At 29.6% G+C, this 22,400-nt stretch overlaps 4 protein-coding genes across 4 annotated transcripts; 2 read left to right on the top strand and 2 right to left on the bottom strand.

The window, feature by feature from the left end:
* Positions 1-172: 172 nt before the first annotated feature.
* Positions 173-4,308, bottom strand: LOC127263726 (enolase-like). The gene is made up of 17 exons (XM_051292915.1): positions 4,167-4,308; positions 3,925-3,988; positions 3,632-3,696; positions 3,486-3,533; positions 3,215-3,301; positions 3,038-3,118; positions 2,773-2,874; positions 2,616-2,696; positions 2,316-2,390; positions 2,165-2,227; positions 1,994-2,071; positions 1,681-1,875; positions 1,540-1,590; positions 844-932; positions 707-758; positions 547-603; positions 173-450 (listed from the first exon to the last, which is right to left on the bottom strand). Exons 1-17 carry the CDS (start codon positions 4,230-4,232, stop codon positions 370-372), a joined length of 1,335 nt encoding a protein of 444 aa, XP_051148872.1. The 5' UTR covers positions 4,233-4,308; the 3' UTR covers positions 173-369.
* Positions 4,309-12,453: 8,145 nt separating this feature from the next.
* On the top strand, positions 12,454-14,145 carry LOC127263331 (uncharacterized FCP1 homology domain-containing protein C1271.03c). The gene is made up of 6 exons (XM_051292308.1): positions 12,454-12,773; positions 12,910-12,991; positions 13,120-13,186; positions 13,323-13,493; positions 13,608-13,668; positions 13,787-14,145. The coding sequence occupies exons 1-6, from the start codon at positions 12,530-12,532 to the stop codon at positions 13,972-13,974; spliced, it is 813 nt and encodes a 270-aa protein (XP_051148265.1). The 5' UTR covers positions 12,454-12,529; the 3' UTR covers positions 13,975-14,145.
* Positions 14,146-15,614: 1,469 nt separating this feature from the next.
* On the top strand, positions 15,615-17,689 carry LOC127263586 (uncharacterized FCP1 homology domain-containing protein C1271.03c-like). Its single transcript, XM_051292688.1, has 5 exons — positions 15,615-16,013; positions 16,131-16,212; positions 16,335-16,401; positions 16,498-16,668; positions 17,621-17,689. Exons 1-5 carry the CDS (start codon positions 15,779-15,781, stop codon positions 17,687-17,689), a joined length of 624 nt encoding a protein of 207 aa, XP_051148645.1. The 5' UTR covers positions 15,615-15,778.
* Positions 17,690-19,427: 1,738 nt separating this feature from the next.
* On the bottom strand, positions 19,428-22,131 carry LOC127264084 (geraniol 8-hydroxylase-like). Its single transcript, XM_051293461.1, has 2 exons — positions 21,226-22,131; positions 19,428-20,030 (listed from the first exon to the last, which is right to left on the bottom strand). Exons 1-2 carry the CDS (start codon positions 22,129-22,131, stop codon positions 19,428-19,430), a joined length of 1,509 nt encoding a protein of 502 aa, XP_051149418.1.
* Positions 22,132-22,400: the final 269 nt, after the last annotated feature.

The raw sequence follows: 22,400 nt of genomic DNA, 5'->3' as shown, positions 1-22,400 counted from the left end.
TTTAGAGTTTATTTATATTTTTTATCTGTGTAAAACTTGTCTAATTTAGATAAGAATATCAATTTTGAACAAAAAAGTATTTCAAACAATAAATAAAACAGAATATTTTGTGTATTTTTACTAAAATAAAATTATATAATTTACCTATTATTAATTAATAAAAAGTATGTACTAAAAAGAGAAATTATTGAAATTTTTTATTAAAAGAATGCAATATAATAATTAGTATATTTAAAATACCGTAATAAAAAAATGAGCCTCACACACTGGCTCTGAACTCAACACGACCATCATTAAAACTACCTAAGATGGCTCTGTCTACGAAGGGAATTATTCATTCATCCTACACCCTTTATCCGCAATGCTGGTTTAGTAAGGCTCCACTGGCGTACGGAATTTGGATCCCGCGTACACTGCTTCGGACCCGAGTTCCTCTTCAATTCTCAACAGCTGCACACAATATACGGGTTGTTGATATATATAAATCGTAAGTTTGGATGGTTAAATAGAAAAGTGTTGGTACAAGAAAGAGGCTGGAAGATCGACCTGGTTGTATTTAGCAAGACGTTCTGATCGGCATGGAGCTCCAGTCTTGATTTGGCCCTGAAGAGTTTCAGCAAAAGGGATATGGATATAAGTTCAAATTATTTCAGATTACTATGAATGGAACATGTAAAATAGCATATGCATATGCAAAGGAGAATACCGTGGCCAAGCCAACAGAGAGATCGGCGATGAAAGTGTCCTCAGTCTCTCCACTGCATCCAGCGACAGAATGAATTGGTGTTATCCAATCAAGGCTATGTCGGAGATGTACCACGGGGTAAGAGCGTGGGTTCATACCTGCGGTGACTGGCCATCACACCCCAGCCAGCTTGCTTCGACATTTTTACTGCTTCAATGCTCTCTGTCACGGATCCAATTTGGTTCACCTGACAGAAAAAAGTTAGGGTGTGTTCGATTAGGAGATTTATCCAGATTTCTATTATTCATCAATCTTTTTTCAGCTAAAATATCAATCAAATAATTATTTTTTATTGTCTAAATCATACTAAAAATTAATTTTAAATTCAACACATCACATAATCACGTATTTATCTCACATCATACAAATATTTCAATTCAAAATTTTTACTATTCAAATATCAACTCAAAATCTAAACTCCAAACAAACACACCCATATTATTTTTATAACTATATATTAATAAAAATATATACCATACCGATATAATTTTAGAATAAAATTTTATATAATATAAATAAATAAAAATATTTATTTATAATTAACATAAATTTAATTTACTAATAAATAGAGAGTTTTGAATGTATATAAATATATTTATTTATTGAAGAGAGATAAAAATAGAAAATTTTGAATGAGTCCCAATATTTTGAGAAAAATAAAATAAAAAATGGAAGCATAGTGCCAACAGATCGAGCTGGTAACCAAACAGACCCATTTGAGTTATTTTCGTTTTAAAAATTTTCAATAGAAGAGGGTTTGTGGTTAAAAGGTTGAAACAACAATAGAACAATACCTTGAGTAGGAGGGCGTTGCATGCTTTTTCCTTGATTGCCTTCTCAACTCTCTGAAACAAGTCCAGGAATGAAAAAAATACATAATGCAATCTAATACCACGCCACAGTATGCGAAAATTTTGGACAAAAGTTTCGATTACCTTTGGATTGGTGACAAGAAGATCATCTCCCACAATCTGCACTTGACCACCGACTTCACCTGTAAGCTTTGCATAAGTGCACCAGTCATCCTGGTCGAATGGATCTTCAATCGATACGATTGGATAGCTGGACACAAATGACTTGTACAAATCTTTGAGCTGGTCACCGCTGATCTTTTGTGATCCATCATTTTTCTGCCGAGGTAAGTGCAGCATATCATTATAATTATTTTCTAGAGTAATGGCGACAACTACATAAGCTATTATTGTATAGGTGGGAGAGAGATCTCTTAGTTAGGGACTTTAAACTTGCCTCTTCTTTGAAGTTCAAATCATATTTCTTATCAGATCCATAAAATTCGGATGCAGCAACATCCATCCCGATAACAACCTATATCCAGAAGCGATAATGAGGAGATAAATACCAATTTATATGCGTCTGCGGGTGTTATAAAGAATCAAGGCTGTACAGAAAGGAGCTAACTTTTCCGGTATAGCCAGCTTTTTCAATGGCTGTCTTCAGCAATTCCAGACCTTCCTTGTTCTCCTGAGGTATCAACGCAAGGTGGAGTTGTCCATATGTAGGTACAAACAGAATGATCTAATGCTGAGAACAGCCCAGAACCAAATATAACCTGAATGTTTGGAGCAAAGCCACCCTCGTCACCAACATTGGTGGCATCTTGCCCATATTTCTTCTTGATGACAGACTAAAATTCATAGGGAATAAAAATTTATCAGTAAATAATGTCTTGAGTTCATAATGAACATTCTGCTGATAGATAATAGGAACATTATAAAAGGGACACCACAGGGTTATGTAATGCATAACATAAATGACTGAACTTCTTCTGAGCTTTCAAATTTCAAAATGGCACCAGAATTTTTTGGAATAGTGACAATATGAGTGCAAAAATTAAAAGATATTGACATGCCTTCAAATTGTGATACACTTCCACACCCATTTTCATGGCCTCTTTAAATGATGAAGCTCCAACTGGAAGAATCATAAATTCCTGAAAGGAAAAAAAGTGGGTAACACAATCAAATAGCAACACATAATATCCCAAATGAATATGTTATTAGACATGCCTGCATAGCAAGTTTATTTCCAGCATGTGATCCACCATTGATGACATTGAAAGCGGGAACAGGCAGGACCAACTTCTTGTTACCAGCAAGGTTAGCAACATGCTGAAGAGGAAATAAAAGGGAAGCAATTATATCAACAGAGACATGGCACGGCCACTATTATGGCAACTCCAAAATGCAGCGAGAATAGCTTATAAACAAGTGGATGCACTACACATTGGGATTGATGATTAACGAATGGCTTGAGATGGATTGCTTTAAATACCTTATATAGAGGGATATTGAGGACGGCAGCACCAGCCTTGCACACAGCAAGCGACACAGCCAGAATGGCATTCGCTCCAAGCTAAAAAGCGCCAAGATTGTATCATTTTCACAATAAGTATGATCCTTTCGAAGAAACAATTATCACGAAGACATGCAATTTTCTGTGTTAAAATACCTTTTGCTTGCACCAGCCCCATTCATTCTGAGTTCCATCAAGTTGTTGAACCATGTAATTGTCAATGTTTGTCTGTTCTGTTGGGTTCTGCAGAAGAAACCACAGTGAGCTGATTTAAGCCCTCAGAGTTGTATCATGCCAAAAAAAAATAAAAAATACGTGAATAAAAAACATTTAACTCTACCTAATTCTTACCAGTATTTCAAAATTCTTCCAATGTAGAATACATATATAACAATAATAAGACTTTTGTTGAGATTTCAAAACAAACCTTTCCAACTAGGGCTGGTCCAATGACTGAGTTCACATTTTCAACAGCCTACCAAGATATACCAAATCATTGAGGATCAACATATAACAATTGGAATTACATAGCAAGCTAATGAATAATCATCTTTAGCAGCTAGATTAGATTACCTTTGAAACACCCTTTCCAAGGTAATCAGATCCACCATCTCTCAGTTCAAGAGCCTCGTAAACTCCTGAAGTATAGCCGATAGACGATCATCGAAATTAGAAAACATTCTAGATTCTATCCACTCCGTCAGCTAGAGTATAGTTAGTGTACAGAGATGGATCTCAAACATCAACGAAGACATGCATAGGCCATGGCAGTATCATATCCAAATAATTCATTTTCTCTAACAAAAAAAATCCAAAGACGATGGGAAAATTAAGGAAACAAAAATGTGCATGTCTATAAATCTTACCAGTTGATGCGCCACTAGGAACAGCCGCTCGCGCCCAAATTCCATTCGATAGATGCACGTCGACCTACAATATCGCCGAAGGATTTCGAATCAAACTATCTCAATATCACATCCACAATTCTGTCAATTACCAAGCTAGATTTTCTAGCAAATGGTAATGGACGCCCTAACACCAAACACTTAGCTGCCAACACTACAATTACAGCAAATCGATTGCCACGAAATGGGCGAACAGTACAAACCTCGACCGTAGGATTGCCGCGGCTATCGAAGATCTGCCTGGCCTTGACGCTCCTGATTGTCGCCATTAGAGTTTAGAATGGTAGAGGAGTGGAAAAAAAAGCGAGGTAGTGAACAACACTTATTTATGCGGCTACTAGAAAATGAAGGCATATTCATATAGATGGGAATGCGCTGATCACAGCCGTCGATTTCCACGGCGATTCTGTCTAACCGCCTCCTCTGCGTCCAGACATGTTCCACTAATATTATTATTATTAATTAAAATAATTTTAATCGGACCCGGGTCAGAAAACATATGTGGGCCGATCCGGATAACATTTCTGCCTTGGGTTTCGCAAATTATTGCGAGGGTAAATTATATGGGTGTGTTTACTTGTCACGTTATTAACAGTTGTTTCATGTGATAGTAGTAAAATTCGAGATTTGAGATGATGTTTTTAAGAGAAAATAAAATTAAATAGTAAAATTATAGGTAAAATTTTACAAGTAAATAGAACAATTGTATTTTAGTAAAAATACATAAAACACGTTGTATTTTATATATTTTGTAATACTTAATACTCCCTCGGTTCCAATACAATGGTCTTAGTTTACCATTTTTGTCCGTCCCAAAACAATAGTCTCATTTTCATAAATAACAATATCTCTATAAAACTACCTTTACCTTTTCATTATTATTACACAATTGTCACTATTTTTTACACTAATACACTCACAAGAGCAAAAAAGTCTTTTACCCGTATATTTTACCCACTGCGACCCTCTATATCAATGTAGAGCTTGCCCCGCCATGGCCCAATATAATATCAATATTCTTTAAATTCCGTGTGAAACCCAATCCAAACTATAGTTCTGGGACGGAGGAAGTATAAAATTTGCATCAAATACTCTCTTTATTCAAAACTGAATAAATACCTAAATTATACAAGTTTTATATATATAAAAAAAGTGTAAATATTTTAAATAAGTTTTTGAATAAAATGAATAAATAAATAATTGATTAAATCATTTAATATATATGTATATAAATTTATTAATATTCAAAGTATCTCTTTTATATTTTAAAAAATTAATCATACACTAATACCAAAATAATATTAATTTTTATTTAAATTATAAATATATTATTATACATACAATTACTTTATATATAAAATAAAATGACAAAAATATTAAAAAATTTTACACACCTATGCTAACCAATAAAATACTAATATTTCTTAATTTATTATTCTAAAATATGCCAGAATTGGGACGGATGGAATATTAGTTTTAAAAAATCGGATCGGGCCAGGCATAATCTGAAAATTTTCAAGTCTATTATCGGTAGCCCGAACACAATTTTTTCGTACGGAACTTTTGGATCATACTTGTTTTTGCTACTCCTAAAAGCATCTCCAACCATGCTCCATATCTGGCGTTCCAACACCATTTTTGCCGCTCCAATCCAGCGCCATTTCCAGCACCAAATTTAGAGTTTACTACAGTGCAACACAAAACGCTATTTTTTTTTTAAAATTTTTTTTATTTTTTAAAATTATAAATTTAATTTTTAAATTTAATTTTTATTTTTTAAATTTTTTAAATTTTATTTTAAATTATAAAAATAAAAAGTTGTTTACAATAATAGGAAAAATTGAATATTTGAAAAATAAAAGTAAAAAATGGAGTTATGGTTGGAGTAAAATTACTGTAGCAACTCCATATTTGGAGTTAAAATTGAATAAATTGAGATGATGGGTTGGAGATGGCCTAAACACACTAAATATAATTATAAATATAAATAAAAATATGAGAATTTATAATTAATCATAAGATTAAAATTCATAGTTACTAAAATGAAATTTATGCTCTCTCTTACAACTAGTAATAGTTATATTTATATTTTGCGTTGCTATATTTAATATTACAAATATTTCTATATTTATATAATTTATTATACAAATATAATTATATTTGTATTATAAGATAATGAGAGTATTTTTATTTTTTTTTTCTTTTGATTTTTACTACATTTTTAATACAAATACTAATTTATATTAAAAAATTAACAAGTAAAAAAAAAATATAATTATTTGCGATAGACGAAAAGAGTATGAGTGTGTTTATTTAGCGAAATTGTTTGAAGAAAATATTTTTTATATGAAGCATAAAATTTTTGATAATAATATAAAAATATTCCTTCCGTTTTATAAAAATAGTTTTATTTGTCATTTTTGTCCGTTTCAAAATAGGGGTATTAATTTAATAATTATATTATATTTCTAACATAATAAATATCCTTCTAACTTATATTATATTACACAAATACCATTACATTTATATTACACAATATTAGTAGAGGTATTTTTGTATTTTTTACTATAACTAAAAAAATAATAATATTAAAAGTTTACGTAAAAAAAAAATATTACTATTTATATAATTCAAAAAAAAAATAATAAACTTTCATAATATATGAAATTTAAAAAAAAAAAATCAATGGAAGAACACATTCTATAATATATAAAATTTTGAAATAATTAGATAAAAATTAGAATATGTACATATTAAAAATGGACCGAGCAGTACTTTCTCTTTTCTTTAATATTTTATCTATTTTTCTATTTTGATCCGTCTCAAAACAAAGTATTTATTTCTTTTTTTAATAATTGTAATATATCTAAAATTATAAATACTTTTCTAATTTTTAATTTTTTAATTTTTATTTTTACTATATCTAAATATAATATTAATATTTTTAAAATTATGTGAAAAAGTAAATGAAAAGATAATTATGCAACTAATGGAGTACTCCTCCGTCCCACATAATTTGTCTCTATTTTTTGTTTTCGTCTGTTCCACGTAACGTGTCTTTTCTATTTTTGGAAATATAATTATACACTTTAATCGTATTTTAAATTTTAAATTTTAAATTTTATAATTTTATAATTTTAATTAAATTATTTACTTATTTTAATCTTAATTTATAATTATTTTTACTAAATATTAATTATTTTTATTAATACACTTTTTAATTATTTATTAATTATATTTTATCTAAATTTCATGTCTACCGTAATACATGGGACGGAAGGATTATTACGTAAGATGCACCTCGTCCATCCAAAAGCCGTGTCTAATTTTGCTCCCTTCGAGTAGATGAAAATGACGGATTAGCAGCATCTAACAACGCTCCTGCCGGGGCCCACTTGGAATTATAGTTGGTCTGTCATCGTACTGACGTCATCTTGTTGACGTAAGTCAAGCCAATCATTCTTCCATCCCTACAAATTTATTTACTATTTAAATAGCAGTACTAAAATTATAACCTACAAATACTAGTAGGATAGAATAGAATAACATTTGTATTTTAAAAGTAGATTTTTAAATATTAAAATTATATTAATATGTAATACAAACAAATAAATAAATAAAAATATTTTTATTAGTATTATATAATATAAATTTAATTATATTTTTTTAATAAATTATAAAAATATTTATTATGTTAGATATATGATACAATTAAAAAAATAAAAAATATGGAGCCGGATATAAATGAAGGTAACACCTTTTTTTTTGGTAGGGAGAGAGTATACAAGCTCTTTTTTTAAAAAATAAAAATAAAATAAAATAAAATTGTCAAGGTTTGTTTGTTAATGTTTGTATTTTGAATTTGACATATAAGTAACAAAAATTTTAAATTAAAATAATTGTATGATACATTAGGTCTGTAAGTCACGTTAAAGAAACTATGTGTGCACATGAGACTTGAAGGTATTCGAGGTTTAAATTCATAATCTCATGATTACAAATTAGTTGAGTTTTTTTTTTTTATATATATATATAATCTGAAAATCTGCAATCGTTACCCAAAAAATCTTTTTTCTTTTTTTTTTTCTTTTTTGATATACTTGAAGTTGGGGTTTGATTTGATATACTTGAAGTTGGGGTTCGATCAAGTATCTCATAATTAAAAACAGTATTTTTACTGATACACTTATTAATTAATTAATAATTGATTCTGTTCATTCGGAGTTTTTAGATTGATTAATTTTTTTATACGGGAATTGTGATAAACATATAAAATATATTATTTTAAATTAAATATTTAAATTTTATTTAAATGTTTTACTTTTTAATTTTTTTTGGGCTAAATTATACAAAATTCACCCGTGATTTTATGAAATTGCACCAAATCTCCAATACTTTTAAAATTGTATCAAAGTCCCTTATCGTTTCGTAAACTCTGTGTCTAACTCCCTCGGCGGTCCTTATTTAACGGTATTTGACCTAAATGCGCCCAAATTGCGAATAAATTTTAGAATCTCAATTTCTAAACATCTAAAATTACATATATATTTATTTTTCTTGTATTTAGCCCAAAAAAAAAATAAACTCTTAAAACCTGAGAAAATTAATTATTTTTTAATATATTTACTATTTTTTAGACTAAATATAAGAAAAATAAATATATTTATAATTTTAGGGGTTTAGAAATTGGGATTCTAAAATTTATTCGCAATTTGAGTGCATTTAAGTTAAATATCGTTAAATAAGGACCGTCGAGAGGGTTATACGCAGAGTTTATGAAATTTGGTGCAATTTCATAAAACCACATGTTATGCAATTTACCTTTTTTTTTTTTTTTAACAAATATTATATATATATTTAGGAAATCGCAATTATTCGAACGAACAGAGTGATTGTATCTTATCTAAAATTTGTGTATCTATATTAATATGTGCAATTTATCCTTACCAAACACATAAAAGAAGAAAAGAATGCTAATTCATCGTCCGCGTTTAATGTAATTTACTGTATGAATTATTCATCAATTTGAACCATTTTTTAATTTAATTAAAGTTAATATAGTATTAATATATGGGACAAGGAATAGAATAATATTTTTTATAAAGTTAACACATCTTTAAACTTTAAAAAAACAATAATGATTAATAATAAATAAAGGTAAAGCAGGTTGCTATAATGTAAATTTCACTATCATTTTTTTTTTTCTTTTTTGTAAGAGAGAAGAGTCTCTCCCCTTTGTAAATAGTAATATATATTTTTTAATTGTAATTTGAAATATTGAATATTAATTTAAATTTTTATTTAAATAATATTTTTATATAATATTTTTTAAAAATAAAATAATATTATATATATATCTAACATAATATTTATTATGTTAGATATATGATACAATTAAAAAAATAAAAAATATGGAGCCGGATATAAATGAAGGTAACACCTTTTTTTTTGGTAGGGAGAGAGTATACAAGCTCTTTTTTTAAAAAATAAAAATAAAATAAAATAAAATTGTCAAGGTTTGTTTGTTAATGTTTGTATTTTGAATTTGACATATAAGTAACAAAAATTTTAAATTAAAATAATTGTATGATACATTAGGTCTGTAAGTCACGTTAAAGAAACTATGTGTGCACATGAGACTTGAAGGTATTCGAGGTTTAAATTCATAATCTCATGATTACAAATTAGTTGAGTTTTTTTTTTTATATATATATATAATCTGACAATCTGCAATCGTTACCCAAAAAATCTTTTTTCTTTTTTTTTTTCTTTTTTTGATATACTTGAAGTTGGGGTTTGATTTGATATACTTGAAGTTGGGGTTCGATCAAGTATCTCATAATTAAAAACAGTATTTTTACTGATACACTTATTAATTAATTAATAATTGATTCTGTTCATTCGGAGTTTTTAGATTGATTAATTTTTTTATACGGGAATTGTGATAAACATATAAAATATATTATTTTAAATTAAATATTTAAATTTTATTTAAATGTTTTACTTTTTAATTTTTTTTGGGCTAAATTATACAAAATTCACCCGTGATTTTATGAAATTGCACCAAATCTCCAATACTTTTAAAATTGTATCAAAGTCCCTTATCGTTTCGTAAACTCTGTGTCTAACTCCCTCGGCGGTCCTTATTTAACGGTATTTGACCTAAATGCGCCCAAATTGCGAATAAATTTTAGAATCTCAATTTCTAAACATCTAAAATTACATATATATTTATTTTTCTTGTATTTAGCCCAAAAAAAAAATAAACTCTTAAAACCTGAGAAAATTAATTATTTTTTAATATATTTACTATTTTTTAGACTAAATATAAGAAAAATAAATATATTTATAATTTTAGGGGTTTAGAAATTGGGATTCTAAAATTTATTCGCAATTTGAGTGCATTTAAGTTAAATATCGTTAAATAAGGACCGTCGAGAGGGTTATACGCAGAGTTTATGAAATTTGGTGCAATTTCATAAAACCACATGTTATGCAATTTACCTTTTTTTTTTTTTTTTAACAAATATTATATATATATTTAGGAAATCGCAATTATTCGAACGAACAGAGTGATTGTATCTTATCTAAAATTTGTGTATCTATATTAATATGTGCAATTTATCCTTACCAAACACATAAAAGAAGAAAAGAATGCTAATTCATCGTCCGCGTTTAATGTAATTTACTGTATGAATTATTCATCAATTTGAACCATTTTTTAATTTAATTAAAGTTAATATAGTATTAATATATGGGACAAGGAATAGAATAATATTTTTTATAAAGTTAACACATCTTTAAACTTTAAAAAAACAATAATGATTAATAATAAATAAAGGTAAAGCAGGTTGCTATAATGTAAATTTCACTATCATTTTTTTTTTTCTTTTTTGTAAGAGAGAAGAGTCTCTCCCCTTTGTAAATAGTAATATATATTTTTTAATTGTAATTTGAAATATTGAATATTAATTTAAATTTTTATTTAAATAATATTTTTATATAATATTTTTTAAAAATAAAATAATATTATATATATATATATTTTTTCTTCTTTACATTTTCTTTTCTTATATGGTCAAAAGAAAATAAAAAGATACAATGGTAGATTGGTGATAGAAAATTGTAATTTTGCCCAAGGTTCGAAAAATCTGATTTTGCCTCTATGTGTTGCATCTATATTATATTTCTACTGTCTTACTTCAAAAGACCCTTCAATAATAATATTTGGGGAAAAAATAAAAATTAGTTTCATTAAAATAATTGTATGTTTAATAATATATTTATAATTTAATAAAAGTTGGTATTCTTAAATTAATGGACAATTATTTTTATTAAAATAAAAAAATATATTTTAGAGTTGAACAAACAAAAATAATAAAAAAAATATTTTGAAATGGAATAGAAAAACAATATCATAGTATCTTATTGTCAAACATAATATATTCTATACTCAAACTCAACATAAATAGTACAATAATATATATATAGTTATAATTTACCATATGTATATATGTCTATGGGTGTGTTTCTTCAGGAGGATTCGAGAAAATTTGAATTTGTGTTTGAATTTTGGGATGTATTTGAATTATTTTGTTATTTCTTTTGTACTGAGGTTTGGTTGGAGTTTGAGGAGTTTTGATGTATATTGATTTGGTGGATAATGAATAAAATAATATAAATATGTACTCCCTCTGTCCCATAAAAAAGTATTTATTTGCTTTTTGCACGTAATTTTAGAAATATTAATATTATATTGGAATATAATATGAATAAAATAGAAATGACTAAAATAACATTAGTGCGTGTGATATAAAGGTAATGATATTTGTGTAATATATTGTAAGTTGTAAGGATATTTGTAATGTTAGATAGATAGTATAATTATTTTGAAAAAAAAAATAATATTTTGTTATGAAAATAGATATTTTGTATGGGATGGAGGGAATATTAAATTTAATTGATAAAATTTATGAATTTATATATACCCAATATATATATATTTAAATTTTTATTTATTTTTATTATAAAAAATTTTAAAATACTATACAAAATGATATATATATTGTATATATTTTTTTCTCAATAATTATAATAAATATTAAATTATATTTTAATTAAAAAAAAAAGTACAGCCTGCAGGTTGGACTGTAGGCAACCCTAATTTACACAATAAAACCTCAAATTTGAAGTAGAAGAAACACACACTATGGCTACGTTTCTATTCATATAGTTTGAAATTTTTTTATTTTTATTGGATATTAAAATAATATATAATAGAATGTTTTGTAAGAGAAAAAAATATATTTAAAAAAAAAACGAAAATTTGAAATAATAAAAATTTTGGAGTTTTGAATCAAAGAAACAAACTAATATTTCTAGAAGCTTCGTAGAAGCACGTACAAATTTTCCACCATGCTTCAATAGCTATGTAGGCTACGAGCAGCTGTGGGTCCCAACACTCCTCGCTTGGTCTATATAAAGCTTAAGCCAATTAGTTGCTCACTGCACCGCACCGCACCACACCACACCACAAGTACACACAACACTGAACTGTATCTAATCTATGGCGAATTCTTCCGTAGACGCGAAGCTGAAATCGCCGATCGTCGACGAAAGCAGCGACGACGAGAAGAAGGAAGCAGCAACTGACGACGATCTCGGTCTCTCGTTGGACAAGCTCTCTCTAGGTCCGAAGAAGAAGCTTCTGGTGCTCTGCTTCGGAGGTCTGCTGGTGCACAGAGTCCACGTGAGGGATAAGCGGACAGTCCGAGGCCTCCGCGCGGATGTGGTGTACGGAAAATTTTTAGGTAACGGTGTTTTCTTTTTGTTTTTGTTCTGGTCATGCTTTTGAGATCGATTCTGATGAATGCGTTTGCGATACATCGTGTTGGTTTTTTATTATTATTTTTTAAATTTTTGTGGTATCTGTTGAGTTTTGACCAGTGTTTAAGAGGCCGTTCTGCACTGATTTTCTGAAATTCTGCTTTGAGCGTTTTGATGTTGCGCTGTGGTCCTCCGCGAGAGAGTTAGTAACCGCTTCTATTCATTCTGATATATAACATATATCCGATTCATTCGATAATTGTGATCCGTTGGGTAACGATTTGGTAATTTGATATTTTTTTCGATGTTTTTGCTTTCTCAATGGTTTAGACACAACATTGGAGGTGTTCTGAGCAGCATTACCGGTGGAGAGGGGAACAAATTCGTTTTTGTTTGGGTAATTTTCATAAAGTATAAGTTTCCTTCCATTCCAACACTGCTGATAGTGATAGTGATAGCGATAGCGAGTAAATTAAATGAATACAGTTTCACAGAAGTCTGTATGTCTGACTGAATTTGTTCTGTTTCCGTAGGGTCAATCTGAGTGCAGTGATTCTGGATCATACTGCCTTCACAAGGAAGAAAAGCCTCTGTTCGTGAAGGAACTGAAACGCATCTGGGAAAACAAAAACTTCAAAGGCAAATATTCTGCTGCCAATACGCTCTTAATCGACGACGAACCTCACACCTCTCTTCTCAATCCGGTGACAAACCCTAAATTCTCCTACAGCAATACATACATACATATATATATAATTGTGATAATTAATTTTATAATAATTAATGAATTACTAAATTTCGCAATATAATAATTCCAGCCAAACACGGCGATCTTCCCATCTCCATATAAGAGCCACAACATTCGCGACACAGTTTTGGGTATGTAGATATCCAGCCATCTCTGCTCATATCTCCCCTTCAATGGCATTAATTAACATGCCATTTTATCTATCTATAATTATTATACTACTTTGATTGTGTGTGTATGTATAATTAGGTCCGAATGGGGAGCTGAGAAAGTACCTGGATGGGCTGGTGGACGCAAAGGATGTCCCGAGCTACGTTAAGGAACATTCCATCGCGGGGCAGGCTGCCATCACTGCGGAGCACCCTGATTGGACCTATTATGAAAACGTTATTGCTGATTTTGGGAAGACCTATAGTTCTGGCGGTTATTCCGACTGACCCCGTACCCCTGGGCCACTTCTCTCTCCCCTCTCTCTCTATATTTATATATTTTTATGTATGCCTGGTCTGATTATGTCGTGAAACTGGTTGTAATTTTCTTTTGCATCTTGTTTTTTGCAGTTATATAAAAGATGGGTTAACTTATATAACACCGATTGTGTTTTACTCTCTCTGTTTTTTTTTTTTTTAATGTTTCATTTAGGGTGTGTTGGTAGGTGATTGGATTTTTAATTCACTATTCATCTCATTTTTTTTCTCCAAAAAATATAAAATCAAATATTTATTTTTTATTTTTTATATTATACTAAAAATTAATTTTACATTCAAAATATCACGTCAACACGTATTTATATCACATTATACAATTATTCAAATCCCAACTCAAAATCCAAACCCCCAAACAAACACACCCTTAATATTTACACGATATTTTTAGACAATTAGAATTTTTATTAATAAAAATGTCCAAAATACTTTATTTATTTATTAATGTAAAAATTTACTCGAAATATTCTCTTTATTCAAAACTAGGCAGGTTTATACAAATAAAAAAGTAAAATATTTTAAACAATTTTTTGAATAAAATAAATAAAAAAATAATTGGTTAATATTTCATTTTATATTTTATATTTGTATAAAATCTGATTGATTTAAATTTTTATTTAGAACCAAACAGATATGTTGTTTCGTGAAAATTTTATATTAACACAAAAGAATTTTACGCAATAAATAAAATACATGACATTTTGTGCATTTTTACTAAAAATACAATAAAATTGTTAAACGTTTTCTCATAACAAAAATGTTATATAAGAATATTTTTGTCTTATTTACTGTAACTTAATATAATACTAATATTAAAAAATATGCAAAAAAAAACAAATGTTACTCTTTATATGAGACGGATGGAGTAATTTATTTTTTGTGTAGGATTAATTTGATAATTATTTTTAAATAGTACTAATATGAGCATCCGTTACTTTTACTTATGTTTTTTTTATTTATCTCATTAACATCATATACATCTCAATATTCAAATTATTTCATTTATTACAAATCACCTCCAAAACATTACTTTTACTTTGTTATAAATCCACAATAATTTATTTATTTCTATATATTTTTATTATGTAATAATATATAAACAATTTATTTATTTGTATATATTTTTATATATTTTTATTGTTTAATAATATTTTTATATAATATTTTATTTTAAATTTTAAATATTAATCTATATAAATTTTTATAATTGAAATTATTTAAAATAAATCAATATATATTAATTAAATATGAAAAAATAGATAATTGATTAATAAAATTTAAATATATTTAACTATTTATAGATAATTTATATTAAATTTAAACAAAAATTTTTTGGATATTATTTATTTATTTATTGTTGAAGGTAATAGGTAAATTTCATAAGTGTTTTTTTTTTAATTAATAAATTTTGTTATAGTAAAAACTGAAAATCAGCAATAAATGTAACAAAAAAGAGATGATGGTAAGATATGTTCAGACAAAAAAAAAAATAAATAAATAAATAAATAAATAAACTATACTTTAATACTCCAAAATTTCAACAAAATTGTATTTTCAATCATACCAAACGACTACGAACTTGAATTTGGAATTCCAACAAAATTGAAATTGAATGCATCGGAAGGTAGCGAGCCACCGCCGGGCGGCGTAACCGTCATCACTCTCCCTGACGTCGCTCTCACTCTCCCTCTCTCTCTAGTCAGCACTCGCAGCACTGAATCATATCTTCTCTTGGCAATACCAGCAGCATCTATCCATGGCGGAGTCTTCGAAAGACGCAAATCGTAAATTGTCGATCGCCGACGAGGAAGAGGAAGAGGAAGCTGCAATTGACGAGGATCTCAGTCCCTCGCTCGACAAACTCTCCATAGGTCGTAAGAAGAAGCTTCTCGTGCTCTCCTTAGGAGGCCTGCTGGTGCACAGAGTCCACAAAAAGGAGAAAAGGACCGTCCGAGGCCTCCGCGCGGATGTGACGTACGGAGCATTTTTAGGTACGCAATCGTGTTTTGCTAGTTGTGTGTTTTTTTTTTTGTTTTTTTTTTTTTTTCATTTCGATTTCGATTCTGCTGCGGATTTGATGATTTTCTTTGTTTTCCATTCCTGATCAGTGTTCAAGAGGCCTTTCTGCACCGATTTTCTGAAATTCTGCTTCGAGCGATTTGATGTCGCGCTGTGGTCCTCTGCGAGAGAGTTTGTAACTGCTTCCATTCCATCAGATTAGACATATATTTCCGAATTCCAACTATTTCCTAACCGTGACTCGTTCAATTCGATCGGTAAACGTTGATGAGTAGTTGTTTGAATTGATTCAGGCACAACATCGAATGCTTTCTGAGCAGCGTCGCGGACGGAGAAGAGAATAAATTCGTGTTTGTTTGGGTAATTGATATTTTTTCTGAAATCCAAATAGTCCTGAGTCTCAGTTCATTACAGTGCTGATTACCTCTGTCTCTCTCTATAAATTTGCATTGGCAGAGCCAATCCGAATGCAGTGATTCAGGATTCTACAGCCTTCACAAAGACGAAAAGCCTCTGTTCGTGAAGGAACTCAAACGCATTTGGTACAACAAAACCTTCAAAGCCCGATATTCTGCTGCCAATACTCTCCTAATCGACAATGAACCCCACACTGCTCTTCTTAACCCGGTCAGTATATATATCAATTGGGCGCCTGATCCAATCAAATTATATATATGTCGATTATCTTGGTGTATTTGTTGGCTGTTTGGATTTTGATCTAAATTTTCATAAGTAAACAAATTTAATTTGAGTAATTATACAATGAGATATAAATAATATTAATACATTTTAATGTAATATAAAACATAAGAAATAGTTTGTTTGTTGTGATATTTTTTTAAAAAAAATTATTAAATAATATTGTTTTCGTCTCTTAACAATATATTTATTTTTTATTTTGGTGTGTCCCATAATAAGTATTCATTAGTAATTGTGATGTCTACTTAACATTGAAAATATTTTTTTAATTTTTAATATATTACACAAATATCATTATATTTATATCATACAGTACTAATAAATAATAAGGATTACATCATAATATATTACTACTAATATTTTAAAAAATTCGTGTAAAAGTTAAATGAATAAGATAGATATGAGATCAAATAAGTAAAAATTTGGTGAATTTTGTCAAAAGAACACATCATTTATGCTCTATGTTATCTAATGTTGATTTGATTGAAATTAGTAAAGGAACCGCAGCCTATTTATTTTCCCATAAGAAATTAAAATAATAATTATAAAAAATTTTGTCCAATAAAGGGTGTTTGTTTGGAGTTTAGATTTTGAGTTCAAATTTGAATAAAAATTTTGAATTGAAACAATGGTACGCCGTTATATAAAAATAAAAAATAAATATTTAATTTGATATTTTGAAAAAAAAAAAGAAAAAAAAAAAAAGAAAGAATAATAGCAATTCTACAAAATCTGCCAAACACACCCACCATTTGTATGGGGGAAGGATCTTGTTTAAGCATAACGGTTAATTTAATTGAGCCCAAACTTTCTCTTCAAATTTTTTATGTTTGTGTCCAACATAGTGTTAATTATTACTGCAATTGTAATTAATTTCCAGCCAGATACAGCAATCTTCCCCCACGCTTACAAAACCCACAATCCCGACGACACATTTCTATGCAAGTGATTAACGTACATATTTTTAAAATAAAAACAATTAATATTTAATTTTATAAGCAGGAGTATATTATTTTTATGTCTATATATATATAAATATAATAATAAATTTGTTGTTTAATTAATAGCTCCCAACGGGGAAATGTGGAAGTATTTTGAGGGGCTTGCGGACGCTGCCGGCGATGTTCCGACGTACGTGAAGGAACATCCGTTCGGACAGGACAGCATCTCGACGGAGCATCCAGACTGGGGCTATTATTCGAAGGTGATAGCTAATTTTTGGAGGCCCTGTGATCTTGATAATTTTTCTTACTAAAAACACAACTAATTAATTTATTGATATTTTTAATTGTTTTATTAATAATACAAAATCTACATTGCATGTTTATAAATAAGTTTGATGCATATTTTTTAAAATTATTATTATTTCATAATTTTAAATTTAATTATCTTACAATGACCGTGTTAATTAGAATTTTTGTTTTAGTTTTTTTACTCTATTATTTTAAACTTTTATTTTTACTTGTGTTGTTCTTTAGTTTCATATTCTATCTCAAACTCAGTCATCTGCTTCCGGTGGCCGAATATATTCTCAATATTCATTTATTTGATTTCAATAAAGATATATAATTAATATATATATATATCAAAATATCAGACAAATTCAATTGAAAATAATAATAAATTTCCATTGATTTGTTAAAATATTTCCCAATACACATTATTTCAAGTTGAATATGAATTACAGATTAATAATGAATACTATGAAATATGTTTAAATAATTTCACAAATATGAATCACTATATTCATTTCGATTCTAGAAAAATTAGTACATTTCAGTATTTTAGCTAAATTGTATGAAATTCACTTGTGGTTTTACGAAATTGCGTCAAATCCTCGATACTTTTAAAATAGTTTCAAATTTTTTCGTGGTTTTATAAACTTTGGATCTAACCTTCTCAGTGGTCATTATTTAACGATATTCGGCTTAGATGAGTCCAAACTGCGAATAAATTTTAGAATATTAATTTCTAAACCCTAAAATTATAAATATATTTATTTTAGGCTAAATATAAGAAAAATGAATATATTTGTAATTTTAAGAGTTTAGAAATTGAAATTTCAAGGTGTATTTATGTCAAATACCATTAAATAAGAATCATCGAAGGCGTTAGATGCAGAGTTTATGAAACCACGAAAGAGTTGACGTAGTCTTAGAAATATAAGGAATTGGACACAATTACATGAAATCACGGGTAAATTTTATGCAATTTTGCCCAATAGTTTAGAACATATCGATCAACCGATCATATAGCATATTACCTATATTAATATAATATAAAATAAAATAATGGCCATAATATTTTTCTAAAAGTAACATCAATCTAAAAGTTTAAAAAATATGGATCAATAAATTTAGAAAATATAATTTTTTTATTAATATATTTATATTTATATTTTATAAAATTTGTGCTATTTAAACTTTTGAATATTTTTTTTTTTGATTAAACGGGGTTAAAAATCAATACAATACTGATTTTCGTAACCACCACCCGAAAATCTAATGTAAGCAATCCTTATACAATGGCCGGTATTGTAACTTATTTCCGTAACAACTGTGAATTCTAACATTAAAAAAACGTCATTTATTTTTGTTAAAAATAGATATATATTGAATAAAAACTTTATTTTATTGAATATTTTGTAGCATCAAATATTACTCCGTAAAATAAAATTATTACTTACTTTAATTATACAAAAGTGGAATAGCCTTCAAAGGAACAGCTTTCCTAAGCGTAATTCCCATCGATTCCTCCATATCAATCTCCGCCGGTGGCGGCGCCAACCAATCAAACGACCGGAGAACCGCTCCCAACGCCATCGGAACCACCCGCAACGCCAGCGGCATGGCGGGGCAAATCCTCCTTCCGGCGCCGAAAGGTATCAGCTCAAAACTCCGGCCTCTGTAATCCGCCGCGCCGGCCGTCAGAAATCTCTCCGGCCGGAATTTCATCGGCTCTTCCCAAGCGCCGGCGTCCCTTCCGATCGCCCAAGCATTGACAAGCACCTGAGTTCCCTCCGGGATGTCGAACCCCCGCAGTCTGCACGGCGCCGCCGCCCGCCGCGGCACGAGGAACGGCAGCGGCGGGTGCAGCCGGAGAGTTTCTTTGATGACTGCTCGGAGATAGGGGAGGCGGTCGAGGTCGTCTTCTTCGAGGCTTTTTTGGGGGTCGGTTTCTGACCGGAGCTCCGCCTGGACTCGCCGGAGGATTTCTCGGTTGCGGAGGAGTTCCGCCATTGCCCACTCTAGTGTGCTCGTCGTCGTGTCGGTCCCCGCCGCGAACATCTCCTGCAACAGTGCCGGTAATGTAGGGTAATTAAGGTTGTGTTTGTTTGTAGTTTTTTATTTATTAGACTTTTATTTATTTATGAATTTTTGTTTATAGAAAAATATTAAATTAAATACTACCTTCAATATTTAATGTTTGATTAGTAATAGCTTAATGAATTAATAATAATAGATGATTTGATGGCTTTGGGAGTCAAACTTGTGATTGGTTGGTTATGGCTCTAGTTTATAACGGCTTTGAATTTTTACGTCAAAAAAATAAAATTATAATTATACTTCTATTGTTTTCAAAATAAAAATAAAATATATTATTAAGAAATTTTAAAATACATATTTCATATATTTTAATTACTATTATTTCAATAAATTATATTTATTGTCATTTTTATTTAGCTAAATAAAAGGTATATGTTTCATTTTTTTAAGTAAAAATATCTCAAAATTAAATATTAAAATAATTTAATTTTTTAAAATTATTTTTTCAATACTGTTAAAAAACCATAAAAAATACTTTACATTTATATATTTATAAATTAATATACATAAATCTCTTTGTGAAAGTCAAATGAATAGTTTTGATTAAGATAATAAATACTCTCTCCATTCCAGATAAGATGAGCACATGATAAGAGAATTTAAATAAATTATAATTAGTAAATAATTAAAAAGTGTATTTGTAAAAATAATTATAGATTAAGATTAAAATAACTAAATAGTTTAATTAAAATTAAATCTTAAATTTTAAAATATGATTAAAGTGTATAATCAATTTAAAAAAAAAAAAGAAATGACAAATAATGTGTAATGAATTAAAATAGAAAATATGGACAAATTAGGTAGGACGGATGAAGTATATAATATAAATATAATTTTGTAAATATAAATTTATATAATACAATTAGATAATTTTTTTATTTATTTATGATTATATATAAATTAATTTTATCTATATTTTAAGTATAAATAAATATATTTATTTATTAAAAACAAATAAAAATAAAAAGATTTTTAATAGTCGAGATTAAAAAATTAATTGAACTGATATATATATTTATAAGTATATTTAATATTAATAAATCACTAAAATAATAATAATAATAATAATAATAATAATAATAATAATTTTAAAGAATTAAAATTAATAAAATGCGTGCAAAATTTCGAAACAAAAATGAAGTTTTTGTGTGTGACTTACAAAGACAATAACGTTGACAGCGGTTGCAGAGAGAAGTCCATCTTCTTTATACTTCAACAGTACGTCCACGTAATCTTTTCTCCGCCTATAATTTCTAACATTCGACTCTCTGGCGGCGGCGCTCCGCCGCTCCAAAAACTTTCCGACAATGTCGAAACCTCGCTTCACATACAGCTGAGTCGTCTTCCTCACTCCCTGCGGATCCAACCGTCTCAGAATCGGAAAAAAATCTGCAACGTTCGGCCGTCCGGCGAACTCCATGAACTTTTTCGTAACAGAGAAGAACTCGGCGCCGGCGCCGGAATTCGGATCTAACATGTCCCTGGAAAAAAACAAAATTCCGATCAGGTCGAAGGCCATGGAGAAGAACAATTCGCCGAGTTCGAGTGGCTGCGACGCGCCGTCGTGTATCCGCCGCGTCATCTTCTCGACGCAGGCGGCACGTGCGCCGCGCGTGGCGTCGATCGCGGCGGCGGAGAAGAACTCCGAGGTGCAGAGCCGCCGGAGCATCCGCCAACGCGGGCCGTACTGCGCGCTGATGAGGGAGCCGTCGCCGGCGACGTCGCCTTTCATGGATTCGTAGATCATCCGCCCCGCCAGGGCGACGTCGTTTTGGCGGAAGACGGCGTCGGCCGCCGCGCCGGAGGAGATCACCGCCGTCGTCAGGGAGCCGAGCCGGAGAGTCATGACGGGGCCGTAGGTGTCGGCGAGCTTGGCGAGTGATTGATGCGGCGGTTGGGAGGTGTTCATCAGGTGGAAGATGTTGCCGACCACCGGCCACGGCTGAGGTCCCGGCGGCAACCGCGGCTTCTGGCTCCGCCGCTGCCGCCGCCTTGCCTCCGTGGCGGCGGCGCAGAATGCCCAGAGTAGGAAAGCTGTAATGAACACTGCAATGTCGTAATCCATTTTCTCGTGGTAATTGTGCAACTACTATGAATATATATTATAGGCAAAATAGATTTATTATTATTATTTTTAACAAAAAAAAAAAAAAAAAACTAAGGATATGTTTCTTTTTTTGAGTTTTAGAATAACTGATTTGAATTTGGTATTAAAATAATAATTAATGAGATATTTTGTAAGATAAAAAAATTATTTATGAAATTGGCTCGAAAGATTGTCCGATCCTAAATTTTATTTATTTATTTTTATAATTTGGAAACATAAGCCGCTAC

The sequence above is a fragment of the Andrographis paniculata genome, unplaced genomic scaffold (assembly GCF_009805555.1).
Source record: "Andrographis paniculata isolate CXL003 unplaced genomic scaffold, ASM980555v1 Contig69END, whole genome shotgun sequence".
NCBI classification, from domain to species: Eukaryota; Viridiplantae; Streptophyta; class Magnoliopsida; order Lamiales; family Acanthaceae; genus Andrographis; species Andrographis paniculata.
This window is presented reverse-complemented; position numbering and strand designations above follow the sequence as displayed.

What these genes read in the sequence shown, in the direction of transcription:
- LOC127263726 (XM_051292915.1), bottom strand. Translation starts at nt 4,232, where the DNA reads ATGGCGACAATCAGGAGCGTCAAGGCCAGGCAGATCTTCGATAGCCGC. An exon ending in TTCTTGTCACCAATCCAAAG is followed by an intron (nt 1,591 to 1,680) that starts GTAATCGAAACT and finishes GACTTGTTTCAG; the next exon opens with AGAGTTGAGAAGGCAATCAA. An exon ending in GCAACGCCCTCCTACTCAAG is followed by an intron (nt 933 to 1,539) that starts GTATTGTTCTAT and finishes TTTTTCTGTCAG; the next exon opens with GTGAACCAAATTGGATCCGT.
- LOC127263331 (XM_051292308.1), top strand. Translation starts at nt 12,530, where the DNA reads ATGGCGAATTCTTCCGTAGACGCGAAGCTGAAATCGCCGATCGTCGAC. An exon ending in GGTGTACGGAAAATTTTTAG is followed by an intron (nt 12,774 to 12,909) that starts GTAACGGTGTTT and finishes AGTTTTGACCAG; the next exon opens with TGTTTAAGAGGCCGTTCTGC. An exon ending in CATTCGCGACACAGTTTTGG is followed by an intron (nt 13,669 to 13,786) that starts GTATGTAGATAT and finishes ATGTATAATTAG; the next exon opens with GTCCGAATGGGGAGCTGAGA.
- LOC127263586 (XM_051292688.1), top strand. Translation starts at nt 15,779, where the DNA reads ATGGCGGAGTCTTCGAAAGACGCAAATCGTAAATTGTCGATCGCCGAC. An exon ending in GACGTACGGAGCATTTTTAG is followed by an intron (nt 16,014 to 16,130) that starts GTACGCAATCGT and finishes ATTCCTGATCAG; the next exon opens with TGTTCAAGAGGCCTTTCTGC. An exon ending in ACACTGCTCTTCTTAACCCG is followed by an intron (nt 16,669 to 17,620) that starts GTCAGTATATAT and finishes ATTAATTTCCAG; the next exon opens with CCAGATACAGCAATCTTCCC.
- LOC127264084 (XM_051293461.1), bottom strand. Translation starts at nt 22,131, where the DNA reads ATGGATTACGACATTGCAGTGTTCATTACAGCTTTCCTACTCTGGGCA. An exon ending in CTGTCAACGTTATTGTCTTT is followed by an intron (nt 20,031 to 21,225) that starts GTAAGTCACACA and finishes GCACTGTTGCAG; the next exon opens with GAGATGTTCGCGGCGGGGAC.